At 43.5% G+C, this 20,333-nt stretch overlaps 1 protein-coding gene across 7 annotated transcripts in view; it reads left to right on the forward strand.

Moving 5' to 3' along the window:
• TBC1D15 (TBC1 domain family member 15) overlaps positions 1-20,333 on the forward strand; it is an 85,687-nt gene that overhangs the window by 34,229 nt on the left and 31,125 nt on the right. For 5 of the 7 annotated variants that reach the window (XM_050935151.1, XM_050935170.1, XM_050935160.1 and 2 more), the window contains 5 exons: positions 3,666-3,876; positions 15,305-15,407; positions 16,144-16,194; positions 16,485-16,682; positions 18,701-18,829. In XM_050935151.1, coding sequence (XP_050791108.1) covers positions 3,666-3,876; positions 15,305-15,407; positions 16,144-16,194; positions 16,485-16,682; positions 18,701-18,829 — 692 coding nt within the window. The remainder of the gene's footprint in view (positions 1-3,665; positions 3,877-15,304; positions 15,408-16,143; positions 16,195-16,484; positions 16,683-18,700; positions 18,830-20,333) is intronic. The other 2 variants (XM_050935180.1, XM_050935188.1) reach the window with 1 other exon arrangement.

Below are 20,333 nucleotides of genomic sequence, written 5' to 3' on the forward strand. Positions count from 1 at the left end.
AATCCATTCTGCTTCCTACGCAGAGAATAGAATTCATCGGGGCCATGCTGGACTCGAATCTTGCAACGGCCAGTCTACCTCCACAGAGGTTCCAGGCTATAGTCTCCCTCATCCAGAGGCTACAAGCCTTCCCAACAACCTCTGTCCGTATCACCCTCGCTCTACTCGGCCACATGGCTGCGTGCACTTCCGTGACGAAGCACGCAAGACTACGCATGCGCCCTCTCCAGACTTGGCTTGCCTCAGTTTATCGTCCACGCAGGGATGCCCTGGACATGATAGTCACAGTCCCAACAAAAGTGCTGGACTCCCTCAACTGGTGGCTGTCACCCTCCCTGGTGTGTGCCGGTCACCCGTTCCACCCACCGCAGCCTTCAGTGTTGCTAACGACGGACGCTTCATCCCTGGGCTGAGGTGCACACTTAGGGCACCTTCACACCCAGGGCCTTTGGTCCTTGCAAGAGCTGAGTCTGCATATCAATGTCCGCGAACTGAGAGCGGTCCGATTGGCGTGCCAGACCTTCCAACACCATCTACAGGGCCTTTGTGTTGCGATTTTCACGGACAACACAATGGCCATGTATTACATAAACAAGGAGGCACACGGTCTTCCCCCCTTTGCCAAGAGGCAATGCGACTGTGGGACTTCTGTATAGCCCGCTCGATAGACCTTGTAGCCTCCTTCCTTCTGGGAGTCCAGAACTCTCTCGCAGATCACCTGAGCAGGTCCTTCCTGTCCCACGAATGGTCCATCTGTTCGGACATCCTTCTTTCTGTATTCCGGAAGTGGGGCTTTCTCCAAATAGACCTATTTGCCTCCAGGGAGAACAGGAAATGCCAGGTGTTCTGCTCCCTTCAGGGCCACTCCCCGGGCTCTCTGTCAGACGCGTTCCTGATCCCCTGGAAAGGACGTCTTCTCTATGCCTTTCCACCCTTTCCCCTAGTCCACAGAGTCCTGCTCAAGCTCCGCAGGGACAGGGCCAGACTGATCCTGATCGCTCCGGCATGGCCGAGACAGCACTGGTATTCCATGCTGCTCGACCTATACCTAATGACTCCAATACCACTGCCACTCTGCCCGGATCTTATAACGCAGGACTTCGGCAGGCTTCACCATCTGAACCTGCAGTCCCTGCACCTGACAGTGTGGCTCCTGTCTGTTTGAACCATTCCGAGCTCCGCTGCTCTGCCCAGGTTCAACAGGTCCTTTTGGGAAGCAGAAAGCCCTCCACGAGGGCGATATACCTCGCCAAGTGGAAGTGGTTTTCTCTTTGGTGTACACAGCGTTCCCTAGTTCCTGAAGCCGTTTCGATCCCTATTGTCCTGGACTACATGTGGTACCTCAAGGAACAAGGCTTGGCACTCTCTTCAATAAGGATGCATTTAGCCGCAATCTCCACCTTCCATCAGGGGGAGTCGAACAGTTCCACCTTTTCTCACCCGATAGTTTCGAGGTTCCTTAAGGGCTTGGAGCGCCTCTACCCACTGGTTATGCCTCCTTCCCCTACCTGGGATCTCAACCTGGTTCTGACTCAGCTCACAGCCCCACCCTTTGAGCCCTTAGCCACTTGCTCGCTGCTGTACCTGTCCTGGAAGACGGCCTTCGTGGTAGTTATCACATCGGCCAGACAGGTTTCGGAGCTCTGTGCTTTAATGGCAGACCCTCCATATACGATCTTCCACAAAGATAAGGTACAGCTACACCCGCACCCGGCTTTTCTTCCCAAGGTGGTCTCTGCCTTCCGTATTAATCAGGATGTTTTTCTACCAGTCTTCTTCCCGAAGCAGGGACCAACAGCTTCACACCCTGGATGTCTGCCGAGCCTTCGCCTTTTACATCCAGAGGACAAAACCCTTCAGGCGCTCGCCCCAGGTATTTATAGCAGTGGCGGAGCATATGAAAGGTATGCCTATATCTTCTCAGAGGTTCTCATCATGGGTAACGTCCTGTATCTGGACGTGCTACGACTTGGCCCACATCCCGATTGGCTGTCTCACTGCCCACTCTACTCGGGCTCAAGCCTCCTCGACCGCCTTCCTGGCGCACATTCCCATCCAGGAGATATGCCGCGCGGCTACCTGGTCATCAGTGCATACGTTCACTTCTCACTATGCACTCGTTGCGCAATCAAGAGACGACAACGCCTTTGGCTCAGCAATCTTGCATTCCGCAACGTCTCACTCCGACCCCACCGCCTAGGTGAGGCTTGGGAATCACCTACTGGAATGGATATGAGCAAGCACTCGAAGAAGAAAAGACGGTTACTCACCTTTGTAACTGTTCTTCGAGATGTGTTGCTCATATCCCACCCGCCCTCCTTCCCCACTGTTGGAGTAGCCGGCAAGAAGGAACTGAGGAGCAGCGGGCCGGCAGGGGTATATAACCGGCGGCATGGTGGCGCCACTTCAGGGGGCGCCCTGCCGGCCCACCGAGTGTTGCTAGGGTAAAAGTCTCCAATGAACGTGCACGCGGCACGCGCGCACCTACTGGAATGGATATGAGCAACACATCTCGAAGAACAACAGTTACAAAGGTGAGTAACTGTCTTTTTCTGACTTGGGTGAGGGGTCTACTCACATGTATATGATTGCAGCATCAGGGCTTTAGATAGTGATCCATTTGAGGCAAGGAGTCTGCCTACCCATGTGTTTGGGGCTCTGTTGTGCTAGGCACTGTACAATCTGATTGGAGCCGTTAGGTGGATCATGACACATGGCATTTGTAGCTGGGCTTTTATTCAGCCACTGAATTTACAGATAAACTGGGTAGAAAATAAGCAGGAAAATGAAGTCTGATAGCTATATTAAATGTTTAGAAACCTCTGGGATGTGGACAGATATAGTGTGAACTGAAGAATGCTGCAGTGCACACTCCATTCTCAGAGCTAGTGTTACATTTCTGAAAAGTTGGCAGTATTCATATGGGGTATAAGCAGTGGTGGATTTAGTTAGTGGGGCTCTGTGTGCAGCTTCATTTCCCCCCCCGCCTGCCCTGTTTTTCATTCTTTTTTTCTTCATCCTCCTCCTATATTATAAGTAATGTGAAGTAAATGAAAATAAAGTGAGGTACCTTGATTGGAATGCAGGAGAAGGAGTAAGGGCTGTGGGCTCTGGAAGGGAGTTTGGCTGCTGGGTGTCAGCTCTGGGATGGGACAGAGGGTTGGGGTGTGAGGGGTGAGGGGTTGGGCTCTGGGAGGAAATCTGGGTGCAGGCCCTAGGCTGGGGCAGGGGTGCAGGAGAGGGCCAGGGGGGCAGTGCTTACCTCGGGTGGCACGGCTCCCAAAGCGACCAGCACACACACCCGTCTGGCAGTGGCTTCTAGGCTGCTGGCACGTTTCTGTGCACTCCTTGAGGGGAGGGAGGGCAGCGTGTCTTGAGCAGCACGTGGAGCCCCCCTCTCCCCACCAGGGGTGCACAGAGATGTGTCAGCAACCGGCGGCTTCTGGGAGCAGCGTGCAGGCAGCCTGTCTGCCTCAGCCCTGCTGTGCCACCGGCCAGGACTTGAGGGCAGGTTGTCAGATGAGATTTGTCCTGCATTTTGGGGGCCCCCCGTTGTTGGAACCCTTGTGCCACTGCACAGTTTTTCATGGTAAATCCTCTCCTGGGTATATGTAGATGCTAATAGTGGAAACCGAACTGTAATTGTCACAATTTTGTCTTTAAAGATGCCGCAACTCATGCAAATGGAGAAAGCAAGTGGTCATTCCAGTTCAGTTTGACAGATCTGAAGTCAATCAAACAAAACAAAGAAGGCATGGGATGGTCTTATTTGGTATTCTGTCTAAAGGATGATGTCATCCTTCCAGCTCTTCACTTCCATCATGGTGATAGCAAATTATTGATTGTGTCGCTTGAAAAATATGTGGTGTTGTGTGAGTAAGTATCATACAGTTCTTAATTATGTTAATATATAATATAAATGTAAATAATGGCAAGTGTAAATTCTAGTAATAAATTTGCCAGTATGAAAGTAGGTTCTGAAAATTTAACACAACTTAATAAAATCCCTTCCCTTTAATCTTATTTCTCACTACTTTAATAATCTCTCATTTCTAACAATTGATTTAATAGTTCATGTTTTCATTTTAAATGTTTTTTTGATATATTTAAACAAGCTTCATCAATTTACTGAAAATCAAACCACCTCTGCAAAAAGCTACAATGTTTCATGGTATTAGCACCCTCTAGTGGGTACAGAATGGGAATAAGGAGACTTGTGTTCTATTGCTTACTTCACTATTGTCAGAGTTTGTGACCTGTGAGTTTATTCTCTCTTCCAGTTTCCTCATCTAAAAATGGGAGTGATAATAGTCAACCTATGTAAATCACTTTGGATTGTCAGCTTTCTTCTCCAGACCTGAAAATCATTGAAGCTCAAAAGCTTGTCCCTTCCACCAACATAAGTTGGTACAAGAAAAGATATCTCACCCACTTTGTGTGTCTCGTATATAAGCAAATTAATTATTATTGATGATGATTCCTAGTTTAGGTGTCGTTGTTAGGATAAACGAGTCTGGAAGTTAAACTTTGTTTTAAAAAAAAAAAAAAGCACCACCCTGTCATCCAAATCTATATATAAATGTTTCCTCCAAAGTGGTATCCATTTACTGCTGTTTATTTTTAACAACTTCACATTCTCTTCTTAAGGATTTGAAGAAAAGAAAAAAACTGGCCAAGAAACCTGACCGTGGATTCTTCCAGTTTCTGATGAAGTTGTTCCTGTTACAGAGCATTATATGCTCCTGCTGACCCAGAAATGAGGGACTAAATACAAATCTTGAACCCTGATACCTTCCTGATAGCATATGATGTCACTATTAGACTAGCTTTATGTAAAGAACCAGAGGGGCTGGTTTTCTCACTGGAGTTCTGCCTTGCAGGAACTTCTTTTGTGTTGTCCTCTGGCTGGTAGAATTCGTTTTCTGATCAGATGCATAGCTTATGCTTCATAATACCTCCCACTGTATTGAGCTCCAGAAGTTGTTGTTTGGTGTCTTTTAATTATTATTTGTATTGTGATAGCCCATGGGAGCCCCAGTCATGGACCAGGACCCCGTTGTTCTAGGCACCCTGTACAAACATGTAAAGACTGTGTCCTCAAAGAGCTTAGAATCTAAGGATTTGTCTATGCTACGAAATTGGGTCGAATTTATACAAGTTGGTTTTTCAGAAATCGTTTTTATACAGTCGATTATGTGTGTCCCCACAAAAATACTCTAAGTGCATTAAGCTGGCGCACTGTGTCCACAGTACCAAGGCTAGCATCAACTTCTGGAGTGTCCCACAGTTCCCACAGTCTCCACCGCCCATTGGAATTCTGGGTTGAGATCCCAATGCCTGATGGGGCAAAAACAGTGTTGTGGGTGATTTTGGGTACATGTCATCAGCCCCGCCCCTCGTGAAAGCAACAGCAGACAATCGTTTCACACCTTTTTTCCTGGGTTATCTGTACAGACGCCATACCATGGCAAACATGGAGCCCGCACAGCTGACCGTCTCCTGGGTGCTGGCAGACGGACTGCATTGCTGCACAGCAGCAGCTCATTGCCTTTTGGCAGCAGATGGTGTGTTTTGACTGGTAGCCGTCGTATTCCTGGGTGCTCTTTTAACCGACCTTGGTGAGGTCAGTCAGAGGCGCCTGGGCAGACATGGGAGTGACTCAGCCAGGTCATTCCTATCTTCTACTGAGCACCCAGGAGATTACCATGGCTAGCAGTCATAATGCGGCAACTTCTGCCAAGCACCCAGGAGATGACGATGGCTAGCAGTCGAACTGCACCATCTGCTGCCACCCTAAAGTTGTAAAAGATAGATGGAGTGGATCAAAACAAGAAATAGATCCGATTTATTTTGTATTCATTTGCTTCCTCCCTCCCTCTGTGAAATCAACGGCCTGCTAAACCCAGGGTTTTGAGTTCAATCCTTGAGGGGGCCATTCTGTGTGACAGTTGTTTCTGTTTCTCCTTGATGCAAAGCTATCCCCTTTGTGGACTTTAATTCCCTGTAAGCTGAGTCGTCAATCACCCCTCCCTCCGTCAGAGCAGACAATTGTTTCGTGCCTTTTTTCAGCCCAGATGCCATAGCACTGGAATCATGGAGCCCACTCAGATCACTGCGGCAACTATGAGCACTTGTAAACACCACACACATTATCCTGGAGTATATGTGGAATCAGAACCTGCCAAAGCAAAACCAGGCAAGGAGGCGACGGCAGCGCGGTGACGAGAACATAGACATGGGCATAGACTTCTTGCTAAGTATGGGCCCTGGCAGTGTGCACATCATGGTGTTAATGGGACAGGTTCATGCTGTGGAACGCCACTTCTGGGCCTGGGAAACAAGCACAGACTGGTGGGACCATATAGTGTTGCAGGTCTGGGATGATTCTCAGTGGCTGCGAAACTTTCGCATGTGTAAGGGCACTTTCATGGAACTTTGTGACTTGCTTTCCCCTGCCCTGAAGCGCCAGAATACCAAGATGAGAGCAACCCTCACAGTTGAGAAGAGAGTGGCGATAGTCCTGTGGAAGCTTGCAACACCAGACAGCTACTGGTCAATCTGGCATCAATTTGGAGTGGGCAAATCTGCTGTGGGGGCTGCTGTGATCCAAGTAGCCAACGCATTCAAAGAGCTGCTGATATCAAGGATAGTGACTCTGGGAAATGTGCAGGTCATAGTGAATGGCTTTGCTGCAATGAGATTCCCTAACTGTGGTGGGGCGATAGACGGAACCCATATCCCTATCTTGGCACCGGAGCACCAAGCCAGTGAGTACATAAACCAGAAGGGGTACTTTACAATGGTGCTGCAAGCACTGGTGGATCACAAGGGACATTTCACCAACATCAACGTGGGATGGCCGGGAAAGGTACATGACGCTCGCGCCTTCAGGAACTCTGGTCTGTTTCAAAAGCTGCAGGAAGGGACTTTCTTCCCATGCCAGAAAATAACTGTTGGGGATGTTGAAATGCCTATAGTTATCCTTGGGGACCCAGCCTACCCCTTAATGCCATGGCTTATGATGCCATACACAGACAGCCTGGATAGTAGTCAGGAGCTGTTGAACTGTAGGCTGAGCAAGTGCAAAATGGTGGTAGAATGTGCATTTGGACATTTAAAAGCATGCTGGTGCAGTTTACTGACTTGGATAGACCTCAGCGAAACTAATATTCCCATTGTTATTACTGCTTGCTGTGCGCTTCCCAATATCCTTTGAGAGTAAGGGAGAGAGATTTATGGTGGAGTGGGAGGTTGAGGCAAATTGCCTGGCTGCTGATTACATGCAGCCAGACACCAGGGCAGTTGGAAGAGTACAGGAGGGCGCGGTGCGCATCAGAGAAGCTTTGAAAACCAGTTTCATGACTGGCCAGGCTATGGTGTGAAAGTTCTTTGTTTCTCCTTGATGACCCTCTCCCCGCCCAGTTCATTCTACTTCCCTATAAGCTAACCACCCTCCCCTCCCCCTTTCAGTCACCGCTTGCAGAGGCAATAGTCATTGTTGCTTCACATTCATGCATTCTTTATTAATTCATCACACAAACGGGGAAAACTGCCAAGGTAGCGCGAGAGGGGTGGTGGAGGAGGGAAGCACCGGGTGGGGTGGGGTGGTGGATGGGGGAAGGAGGGAAGGACGAGGACACACTGCACTTTAAAACTTATTGAAGGCCAGCCTTCTGTTGCTTGGGCAATCCTCTAGGGTGGAGTGGCTGGAGGACCCCCCACTGCGTTCTTGGGCGTCTGGGTGAGGAGGATATGGAACTTGGGGAGGAGAGCTGTTAGTTACAAAGGGGCTGTAGCGGTGGTCTGTGCTCCTGCTGCCTTGCCTGCAGCTCAACCATACGCTGGAGCATACGAGTTTGATCTTCCAGCAGCCTGAGCATCGACTCTTGCCTTCTGTCAGCAAACTGACGCCACCTATCATCTTCAGCCCACTACTTACGCTCTTCAGCCTGCCACCTCTCCTCACGTTCATATTGTGCTTTCCTGCGCTGTGACACTGTCTGCCTCCACCCATTCTGCTGTGCTCTGTCAGTGTGGGAGGACAGCAGGAGCTCAGAGAACATTTCATCCCAAGTGGTTTCAAGTGTTTTTTTTTTTTTTTTGCCTTCTAATTTTCACTAGCCTCTGCGAAGGAGAAACATTTGCAGCTGGTGGAGGAGAAGGGAGAGTGGTAGTTTAAAAAGACACATTTTATAGAACAATGGGTACACTATTTCGTGTTAAACCTTGCTGTTCACATTACACAGCACATATGCTTTTGTTACAAGGTTGCATTTTGCCTCTTGTATTGAGGGCCTGCTGGTTTGGTGTGAGAGAGCACTCACGCTTCACCCCTCCCCCCACTGCATGGCTAACAGCGGGGAACATTTCTGTTCAGCCACAGCCGAGCAGGAACAGGCACTTCTGAATGTCTCATTAATAAAAGCACCGTATTTCAACCAGGTGACCATGAATGATATCTCACTGTTATCCTCAGGAGAGTGATAAAGAACGGATGTTGTTTGAATGCCAGCAAATGCTGGGACCATACGCTGCCATGCTTTGTTATGCAATGATTCCTGATTGCGTGCTACTGCGAGCAATTCCTGTACCTCCCGTTCGGTGCATGCTGGAACTCTTTTGCGATCTTGGGACTCCATCATGGTCACATCTGCTGATGAGATCTGCACTCACCTGCCACACTGGCCAAACAGGAAATGAGATTCAAAAGTTTGCGGGTCTTTTCCTGTCTACCTGGCCAGTGCATCTGAGTTGAGAGCACTGTCCGGAGCAGTCACAATGGAGCACTCTGGGATAGCTCCCAAAGGCCAATACCATCGAATTGCGTCCACACTACCCCAAATTTGACTCAGCAAGGCCGATTTCAGCACTAATCCCCTCGTTGGAGGTGGACTAAAGAAATCAATTTAAAGAGCCCTTTAAGTCGGAAAAAAGGGTTTCGTCATGTGGACGGGTCCAGGCTTAAATCGAGGTAATGCTGCTATATTCGACCTAAAATTGTAGTGTAGACAAGGCCTAAATATGACACACCAGCTGTCTAACCATTGTCAAGTTTTTTTGTAAGCATCATGGCAAAGAACAGGTTAGAAGGACGATAATGAGATTGCTTTGTAGATTTTTATGGGGAGCTCTTCCTCCCATGCGAGAAGAGCAGTATGGGAGAAAATATAAAGGTATTTGGAAAATAAAGCAAGTGGCTGATGAAGGATGGCAACAAAGGCAGGACAGAGGGGTGAGTCAGCATCCCGGTAGAATATGAGATATAACGGTTAGGGTGGGTATAGATTATGAAGGATCTTGAAAATTAGGACAAGTAGTTGGTTCTTGTGATGAAAGACAGTAGATGGGATCAAAACTATGAGCCAAGAAAATGATCTTTAGAGAAGTATTTTGATCTTTCTCCACCTGTCTATCTCTTCCCTGTTTGTTCTTCTACCCTTGCTCTCCACGGGTACAGAGATTTGGTGGTAGAAATCTTCCATTCCAGTCTGTGGAGGGGTTAGGTGGGTGGCATGTGACTCTTCCCCGCCTCACCCCTTCTGCCTGAGCCCCTGCCTTGCCTGCCAGAGCCCCAACTCCCTCAACCCCTTGTGGATGGAGCAGCCCTGGCCAAGCTAGCCCAGGCTACTGACTGACCCCTGAGCTGGCCCAGGCCGCTGGCCAGTTGAGCCCTCCCGGTTTCACAGAGAGGGCCTGATTCCAGGAGACTATCTCCTGGAGGCTACTGAAGCCTAGCCAGGAGATTTTCTATACTGCTCTGCGAGGTAGAAGCAGGAAAATGCAGTTTTACTTGAGACTTCCATTTGTCCCAACAATTTTTCTTAATACAGATCTGATGGTTTTGTATTAGGCCACAACATACCACCCTGTCGAAAAAAGAAACAGTAATTATGAAATTTTATAATAAATATTTTGACCAGTTCACTGTATGACAAGCTTCACAGTGTTAACGTAGTTACTGTAGACAGTAGTCATTTCTAACTGAAAAATATCCTTTCGCTATGCAACCCCCCTCTAATCTGAAAAGCTGTCTAATGCTTTGTATTTTCTTACAGATCTATCTAGTGTTAAAAATATGTAAAATATGTTTTGGGGATTAGAACGCGTGCTTCATGTTCACGAGTGCTTCATGTTGAGACTCGAAGCATGTTATCTATATTTGTGAGTCAATTCTCTTTTTTTAAAAACAATATTCCAAATGTTTTCTAGAAATAACATTAAGGTAGCAGCACATGTAATTTATTTTTCTTGTTACATTAGAAAAATAATTTATGGCAAATAGCAAGATAAATTGTGAATCTGTAAATACAGTAATTGTAATCACTTTAGTTTGTTAGCACAAGTTTCTATGCTTTTTTCTTTTTTGTAGCTGAGTATAAATCTGATGCATTTGGAGAATAAGCCGAGAATAATTTATCCTTGTCGCCACCTATCCCATTTGGCCCATAGTTTAGTTTGCACTACTTCCTTTCCACCATGATCTGTTGTTGCATTACTGTAGCCCAAAGATGAATGTATGGTCTCTTATTTTCTTGACAACTCTCCTTTGAAGTGTCACTCTTTTGACAGTAAAGTCAATACCTTCTCACAACATTCATTCAGTATTATACTTGAGATGTTAAGTGTGCTCTGAACCAAAACAAACATCCTTCTTTGTTTGCCTATAAACACGATAATATCAGTATCACAAAAAGAAATAAGGCAGGATTATTAGTACTTGTTTAAAAGGTTTGCTGGTATAGATACACTAAGAGAGTTTGTCAGTGTAGACTTAATTCATAAGTCCTTTTGCTGGGATATGTTATAGCCTGTTCCCCAAGTGAAGTAAGCTATATCAGCAAAAGGATATTTTTTGCTGGTATAATTGCATATACATTAGGGCTTTTGCCTGCATAATTATGTCAGCAAAAAAACATACCCCTAAGCAACTTAGCTATACTAGAAAAATTTTTAAGTGTAGACCAAGCCCAAATATATAACTGTTGCTTAAAGTATACTTCTGCCAAAGACTGGACTGTCAGTTTGTGATCTAGTCCTTAGTAAGGGGCTGCTCGTGGAGCAGACTGGGAGAGAGACTGTGGCTTAGGAAGTCAGTCTCCCCTCCAGATTTTCCTAGAGCATTGGGAGGAGTTTACACTTCATGATGCATTGGTGTATCTGTGCTGCCAGGCCTGTTGGAGGGGTGCTGTGATGATTCCCTTCCTTCTTGCCAGCCTGTCTGGGAGGGGAAACTTAGCAGTTCTGCAAAGCCTAATTCCCTTTGCACACAGGAAGCAGTGGTACAGTGTAGTACAAGGGAGCAGAAGGGAGTAAGAGGGTGTCCCCATGTCCACCACTGCCTCTGCTCCCTTGCGCTGGTATGCAGCACAGGCTGCAACCTGGCCACAAAGTAGCATTGATTAGGAGCATGTGAACTACCATGTTGGATCAGACTAGTGGTCTTCCTAGGGTGGTATCCTCTTTCTAGTAGCGACCACTAGCTCTGGTCAGAAACACACTGAACCATTTTTTAATTGGAATTTGACTGTTAGTTGAGATCTAAACATTTCACAGAGACAGTTTAATTTTGACAAAGTTCTAACCGAACGAGGCAGGATTCCATTGGAAACCTGCCTGGTTTCCTGCCAGATTGCTCCCCGTGGTTTCAAGTGTCCCTAGCTCTGGCTCAGTCCATCAAAAGGGTCTGGGTCATTGAAAGTTCTGAAATTTTTGGTTTTCATTGCAAATTGGAATGAAACCAAATTTTGAAATCCTCCGCTAAATATAATTAGTTTTCTCTATCCAGATCTAGTACCCAGTACCAAATGCTTCAGAAGGAGTAGAATTCCCAAAAAGAATAATTACTTAAGACAGTTTAGGGAGAAGTCTTTTCTACTTGTTTGTTCTGTTTTATCTTCAGTGTGCCCATTCTTTAAAATTTTTAGCAACTTGTCTTGGTCAGGACTTAGACATCCCTATGATAATAGAACTTTTATTTTTGATGTGATCTAAATTAGCTGTTACCTCTCAGGAAAGAGATTAGGAGTCATTGTGGAGTGTTCAATGAAAACATCAGCTCAATGTGCAGCAGCAATCAAAAAAGCTAACGATTTTAGGAACCATTAGGGAAAGGATAGATAAGAGAAAATATCATAATGCCATTATATAAATCCATAATACACTCACACCTTGAATACTGCATGCAGTTCTGGTCTCTCCATCTCAAAAAAGATGCATTAGAAATGGGAAAGGTATAGAGAAGGGCAACAAAAATTATCAGGAGCATGGAACAGCTTCCATATGCAGAGAGATTAAAAAGACAGGCTTTTCAGCTTGGTAAAGAGAGGACTAAGGGGGATATGATAGACATCTATAAAATCATGACTGGTGTGGCAAAAGTAAATAAAGAAGTGTTATTTACTCCTTCCCCTAACACACGAACTAGGTGTCACCAAATGAAATTAATAGGCAGCAGGTGTAAAACAAACAAAAGGAAGTACTTCACACAATGCACAGTCAATCTGTGGAACTCATTGCCAGGTGATGATGTGAAGACCAAAACTATTGCGGGGTTCAAAAAAGAATTAGATAAATTCATGGAGGCTTGGCCCATCAATAGCTATTAGTCAAAATAGTCAAGAATGTGACCTCATGCTCTGGGTGTCCCTAGCCTCTGACTACAGGAAGCAGAGAGTGGATAACAGGGGACGGATCACTCAGTAAATTGCCCTGTTCTTTGCATTCCCTCTGAAGCACCTGGCATTTCCTGCTGTCAGAAGAAAAGAGACTGGGCTAGATGGACCATTGATCTGACCCAGCATGGCCATTGTTAAATTATTACATTTTTATTGTTGCATCATTATAGATGTTTCCTTGTCCTCCCCATCATTTGCTCCTCAGCTTGTTACTGTGTATAGTATGTTGATATAAAAACACTAAAAATGCTTTCTAAAGACTTTTTGAGTAATAGTGGTTTTTATTTTAATATGGTGAGAAATAGGGTGCCTTGAGTGCTTGAGAGTTATGCATGGTTATGGTGGCTAACAAAAATTGAGGTTGTTTGTAGATCTGCATGGAGATAGGACCACACTATCTACAAGTGTCATTGACTTACCTGCTTTTAAAAAATCTTAATTTTAATAAATGTGTACTTTTGAAATTCCTCAATCCTCTTCTCTCCCCCCTCAACTTTGGAATAATGTTTTCTCATTCTGTACCCCACATCTTCCCTCTCTTCTAAACCAACTCCTTTCCATAGTTTCTCCAACAAATATCTGAACTTCTGTCTGTTTAATATGATCAACATAATAAAAATTAAAAAGAGATCATATGTTCCTTGTGATAACAACCAACTTAAAACCTTATTATGTGTAAATCCCCTTGCTTTATTTCCTGACATACATAACCTCAGTTACAATATATTTTTTCTCTGTGTGATGTCATAGACACCTGTGATATTATATACGAATGTTACATAATCATTTATTTAATGTTTTGCTTTCTTGCTGTTACCATTATTCATATATATTGTGCCCTTGATATTCATATAGGGGTAGGTTGACTGCTTTCTAAAACAATATAATAGGACAGGCTGGCATTTCCCCCCTCCTCCTGAACTTTGATAACCTTTTTTCCTTCCATCTAATAATATTCTGTTATGAAAGTATTCAGTCACTGCTTGCTTTAGTATGTCTGAAGTGGTGGAGATGGAACAAATATATTTATTGGATTTGTCACTTTGAACATTCTGTGCTATTTAGTTTGGCTTTGTATCTCTGATTTTATTGAATACAATCGTGTTCTGATGCCACATTGTCAAAACTGGAATTTTGTGAATAAATGCTTTTGTGAATGTGTGTAGCTCCACATTTTGTTTTGAACAAGTATCTTTCCAGAGAGAGAATGTTTAATTAAAATGGAAATTTCTTACAAGGGTTTTCATCCTCCTGGCTTGGCAAAACATAATAAATGACTCAACCTTTGCCCCCTCTGCTGCTTTTAGCAAAACTCAGTTGAGGTTTATTAACTGCCATTGCCAGAGACCTAGGACTGCGGTCTGGCAGACTTGAAATGAGATCTCTTGTTGAATTTCATATCCTCCTGCATTAACATTGTATCCTGTCATGCTGGAACTGAAAAGAGATAACAGTTATTAAAGTTCTTATCTTAGACTTTAATAGCAACGCATGTGTTCTATGTAGCAATGAAATAAGAAGTAATTTTTGTTTCAAAGACTAGAAATAGTGAATTTAACCAATTGATTTCCTGAATAGTGAGCTTCAGGTGAAGGGCAGTGGAGGGAGGAGTTTGTCATGATTTTTTAAATGCTTCACTGAAATACTGGATTGCTCAAATACATTGAATTCAACCATCTGATGATCAGGTTTCAGAGTGGATTTAGCATTTGAATTCCAAATGACAATACCTTTTGCAGGGCTGTAATATGACAGTTCTGTTTCAGAATACAATGACTATGCTATTTACAAGCTGCATTAATTTTATATGCTTATATGGCTGAAAGATATCATGATTGTAATATTGTTGATTGAAGAACTCACAGAATAAAATCAGGAAGACTTGCATTGTTCTGGGAAAATGCAGTTTATTACTTATGCATTTATATGCTACATTTCTTATACCATTTACAATTTTTTGTTGGGTACCTTAGCATGAAATCCACCAGGTGCTGAGAACAACCACTGGAATGTATAAGGAATATACAGTCTGTTTATGCTCCTTTGCTGTTATACTTTATTTAATTCAAGGATGTTTCAGCATAAACTTCTAGGGAGACACAATCAAGCATCCATACATTTCCTCATTCATCAACTGATGTTTTTGTTACAAAATTCACAACGAATCAAAGTGCAGAAAGTAATTTCAAAGAAGAATTGTGGCACTGAAGTCATAAGGCACTATGTACCATTTTCTTAGAGAATGCTAGTCTGTTAATTATCAATGTATTTTGTTAATCAAACTCTGACAATTTAAATAGATTGAGAACTACATCTCTACCTCGATATAATGCTGTTCTCGGGAGCCAAAAAATCTTACTGCATTGTAGGTGAAACCATGTTATATCGAAATTGCTTTGATCCACTGGAGTGCACAGTCCCACCCTTGGAGCACAGCTTTACCGCGTTATGTCGGGTCGTGTTATATTGGGGTAGAGGTGTGTGTATAAAAATGGGGAAAAAAATGCATATTGTAAATATTTTAGTAAGTGTATTGTGTAAAGGGACTAAGAATGATCTTATGTTCGGCATCATCTTTTCTCTCACAAATTTGTAGGAAAACTTGTAATACAAACCATGTTTTATTACAGATCTCCACAGGATAAAAGAATTCTTCTTGTCAATTGTCCGAACAAGAGTCTTTCACAGTCTTTTGAAAATCTCCTTGATGAACCAACGTATGGTCTAATACAGGTATGTACTATGTATAAAACCTACCTACTCATCAGTATTCCTTTCTGATTTTCAAACTAAGTCATCTAAAACACCTCTGCCCTTCCACTGCCAAAAAAACTTCCAAAACAATTAAGCTTTCTATAGAAAGAGAAGAACTTATGTTCTACTTGTATACTGTAACTACATGTTCATAAAGTTTCATTATTTTTCACATGATCAGCCATTCCTTAAGGTCCAAGTGCTGCTCCTCCATGTTGTACAGATTTTATTTCAATAGGAAAAAGCTTGTTTACGTCAGCTTTGCCTAAAGCATTATACTTACGGATATAGGTATTTTATATTATTTAAATATACTCCATAACTTTTTTTCATTGAGATGGGGGACTGGGGGGAAAGAAACACAAGGCAAGTCTTGCCCCTATGTATTAGGTAAATTATTCAAGGAAAGAATTATTCCCACCAATAATGTTCTTTCACCTAATATATGTGGAGTTCAGTGCACAATATTGCACAAATGTAAACTATTCTGTTTTATAACTGCCAATTACTGGGTGAAATCCTGGCCTCACTGAAGACTGTGACAAAATTCCCATTGACTTCTTTGGGGCCAGGATCTCACCCCATTGATTTGATTTACAAAGGAGGTAATATTGACTAAATTGTATTAGTTTTCAGATTTAGTGATCAAAGATAGTTTTTCTGTAAGATTTCTAGCAGGATGCTTCTTGCTTCAAGATGTATTTTCTTTGTGAAGGGAGAACTACTAGACAGAAGAAAGACATTTTGGGCGGTTCACCATTGGAAAGTAAGCACTGGACATGACTTATTATTCTAATATAAATAGGCTAGATTTAGCTAGCACATCGTTGGCCAATCTCTCAAATTAAATCACTAATACTTGTTGTGATTTCTCATTTTTATACTTTTTTCACACATTAAAATTATACTATGCAAACTTGCTATTATAAAACCTTAACTTTCAGAATAACTTCTGAGAAATTACCCTTGGTTATAATTTTATATTTTTGTTAGAATACTTGTCTGAAATGTGAGGCTGTTACTGTTAACTTGTTTTCCTCTCCTCCTATTATATAGAAGTTGAAGAAGGATCCGTATACAGCAACTATGGGAGGATTTTCCAAAGTGACAAACTATATTTTTGATAGTTTGCGAGGAAGTGACCCTTCAACTCAACAGCGACCACCATCTGAAATGGCAGACTTCCTCAGTGATGCTATTCCAGGACTAAAGATAAATCAACAGGAAGAACCAGGATTTGAAGTTATTACACGAGTGAGTGTGTAGATAGCATATTAGCATAATATAGACACAAAGCTCCTTTCTTACATACTGAATATCTTCACCACTACATTCACTGATTTTAAAATTGTTGATGCATGTTGTGTTTGCTCTTGAAGCTTTGGTTTATGTATTGTCTATAAAGTAAAGGTCTGCTCAGACCTAACTTTTAGACTGAAACCAAGCCCACCTAACTTAATCATAGAATATCAGGGTCAGAAGGGACCTCAGGAGGTCACCTAGTCCAACTCCCTGCTCAAAGCAGGACCAATCCCCAATTAAATTCCCAAATGGCCCCCTCAAGGATTGAACTCATAACGCTCGGTTTAGCAGGCCAGTGCTCAAACTACTGAGCTATCCCTTCTGAGCCCAAAAGGGTCAGCAAATTTTACAACCAGACCATGACCCTTCTCCTTGAACCTGAGTCAGCACTGCCACTTCCTACCCACGAGGTTGACTCTCCTCTTGCCTGTGGGGTTGGCATGGCAGCAGCTGCGTTCTTTGATACTGTTGAACGCTGGCCCCTGCTGTGCAATGTGTGTGCTGCAGCGTGAAAGGCAAACGCCACAAAGTGGCAGTGGCCAGCGAGAGCAGGGCACACAGTCACCACCATGCCAACCCTACAGGCTGGAGGAGGAGAGCCCAAGAGGGTTCAGTTGTTTTTCCACCTGATTCAGACTAGGCACTTTGTTGTTGCATCCCATCAAGTTGTACAGCACTACTATAAACCATGACGTAGCATAAGGTCAACATTAATAGCTTGAGAATGTACATAATTCTTCCTTTCATGCATTCAGAGGAAAACGAAGTGTCATTGCTTACATTGGTGTCCGATTTATCTCCCATTGACACCAGTGGAAACTCAGGTTGCTCATCTTACAAGGCCATCCCCATAGAAACGAAACTGGTTCAGTTTACGCTTGGCCTATTTCCTGTGTTTGGCTTTAGATCTATATTATGTACTTCAGTCTCTTTTAATATATACGTGCAATTAACTTTATTTTTGCATGGTTAATTTAAACAGTTTAGAATATCCATTTATACTTAAACAGGTCTAATTGTATTAAAATAAAATACTAAATTGAATGCTCAGTTGTAGTCGTAGTATAAAGACTTGGGGATAGCAAGTAATTCCATGCACTTGTAATTCGACCATGAATCACTTATTATGAACTCTATGGATATCTTTTACAGTTAATAAAATAATTTGTGTTTTATTTATATAAGTGATTCATGGCAGTGAGATTAGTTGAGCAGCCCACTGCTTTGATGTGACATTAAATATTTCAGAAGCAGTGTTTATAAAACTTTTTAAAACTCAAATTATTCAGGTTTCTTCAATAGCTGAAAATGAAAATTGTCAGCAAGTTCAACTACGTAATCTGTAGATTCCTTGGATTTACTACCCAGCAGTTATTCAGTTAACCATGGCCATTACAGAAAAGATATGATTTATTTGAAATAACATTGACCTGTGTGCCTTGATATGCTAAATTTTTGTGGCTTCTAAGCAGTTAAAACCAACTTGAGCTGAAGTAGACTTTGTTGCTGCCATGGGCAAAATATTTTGGGCATCAGGGCTAAAATAGAAACTTTGGTCTGAAGCCTGAGCCCTACTCAGTGCTCACATATTTGGGTTGAAGGCTGAGGAGCAAGTAATTTCCTGGCCATGGAGCTTTGCTGCACTTTCAAAACTGCCCTCTCTCCAGAGCTGAGGGGAGAATGGCCAGTGTATGTACACAGCAATTGGTCTGCTAGTCTCATCCCCAAGTCCCTACTATGCTATGATGTGCAAGAAACCTCTGTGGCATGCTCCTCAAATCTGTCTGTTTTCCCCTTCCCTTTTAACTCCCTATACACAGTGCATGTGCTGTGACCGTAGCCCCAAGTGCATATGGAGGCAAGAGCTGGATTTAATACTATCGTACGGTGTTTTTTGTTTGTTTTTTTTAAAGAAAATTAATGGATCAATGCAATGACATTTATGTAACATAGGGTTTTTAATATTTTAGATTGATCTAGGTAAACGACCTGACGTTATCAGAAGAGAACCAGTGTCTGCTGAAGAATGGACTAAGAACATGGATTCAGAAGGAAGAATCTTAGATGCTGACTTTATAAAGCGCATGATATTCAAAGGGGTAATTTATGTTCATTAATGAAGCTGTTGCTAGGAACTGAGTCAACCACCCCCTTACAGTCAGATTTTAGTTATCTTTCCCCTTCTCTGCAAACTCTGCCATCGAGCTGATCGTATCATGCTTGCAATTTCCAGAAGGCTTTGAACTTATCAGTGTTGTTGGACAGGATAAACAAAGTCCGTTGAGTTCAAACAATGTTAAGGCAAGTATGCAGCAACACAAAGAAATGCCATCCCAAGACACAGAGGACTTTTATTGGCTGGTAAGAGAATTTGGAAGTAAAAAGGTGGAGATAGGTGACTGGGCCTTGGCCAATACAGTAGAAGAGGCAAAACTACTTAGGGAGGGAAAGTGTTCTAACTTTGGCCATGTCTATGCTACAGACTTTGGTTGTCACAAGTTACATTGGTGTAAAGCCTTTGTGGTTAATATATCACTTGCGAATTCATACTTGGCTGCTTGCGGCGGTCTTTGACTACTCACCAGGAGTGCTTGTGTTGATGTAAAGTGTGGTACATCATGGGTAGGTATTGCGGTGTGCCACACACCACCCTGTGTTGCAGACCTTTTGCAGAATTTTTGCAGTGCACTGTGGAGCACACACAAGTTGTGTAGGGAGGGTTGTGAGCAAGGGGTCAGGTTCCCATCATGCAGCTTTTCCCATCCCATAATGCCATACCCATCCCATAACTTTTATGCCTTTTTTAAAAATCCCACAAACCCACATGACGCTTTTTGCTATCTACCATCTGTGAGAGAAGCATGGAGCCTGTAGAACTTTGTGCTATTGTCATGACTGTTGCAAACACAGAATGAACAATATTCTGGTATTTTCAGAGCTGCAGGAACAACAGAGGACATGTTGATTTCTTTTGAGGACAGATGGCTGTGGGACATAGTGAAAAACAATTCGAGATTGTTGGTGGCATTAATGGAGTAGCTGCAGATGATAAGAGCTTTTGGGCCTGGGAAACAGCACCAACTAGTGCGATTGCATTGTAGTGCAGGTTTGGGACAATGAGCAGTGACTTTCAAACTTTCAGATGTGAAAGGCTACATTCCTGGATCTGTATACAGTGCTCACCTGAGCCCTTCAGTGCACAGACACCAGAATGAGAGCTGCACTGACAGTTGAGAAGCAAGTGGTGATTGCACTCTGGAAGCTTGCAGTGCTGGATTGCTACTGTCAGTGGGAGATCTTTTTGGAATTGGAAAATCCGTGATGGCTGCCATTGTTATGCAAGTGTGTAGAGCAGGAATCCCAAACTCAAATCACCACAAGGGCCACATGAGGACTAGTACATTGACCCGAGGGCCACATCACTGACACCTTTTCATATACAGGTACAAAAGCCTCCTGCCCCCCTGTCTCTGCCCTCACTCCACCCCTGCCCCATCTCTTCCCACCCCTTCACCAAAGTCACCCCAACTCTACCCCCTCCCTGATCCTATTCCAACCCCTTCCCCAAATCCTTGCCCCGGCTCCACCTCTCCTCTACCTCCT

This window comes from Gopherus flavomarginatus, chromosome 1, assembly GCF_025201925.1.
Source record: "Gopherus flavomarginatus isolate rGopFla2 chromosome 1, rGopFla2.mat.asm, whole genome shotgun sequence".
NCBI lineage: Eukaryota > Metazoa > Chordata > Testudines > Testudinidae > Gopherus > Gopherus flavomarginatus.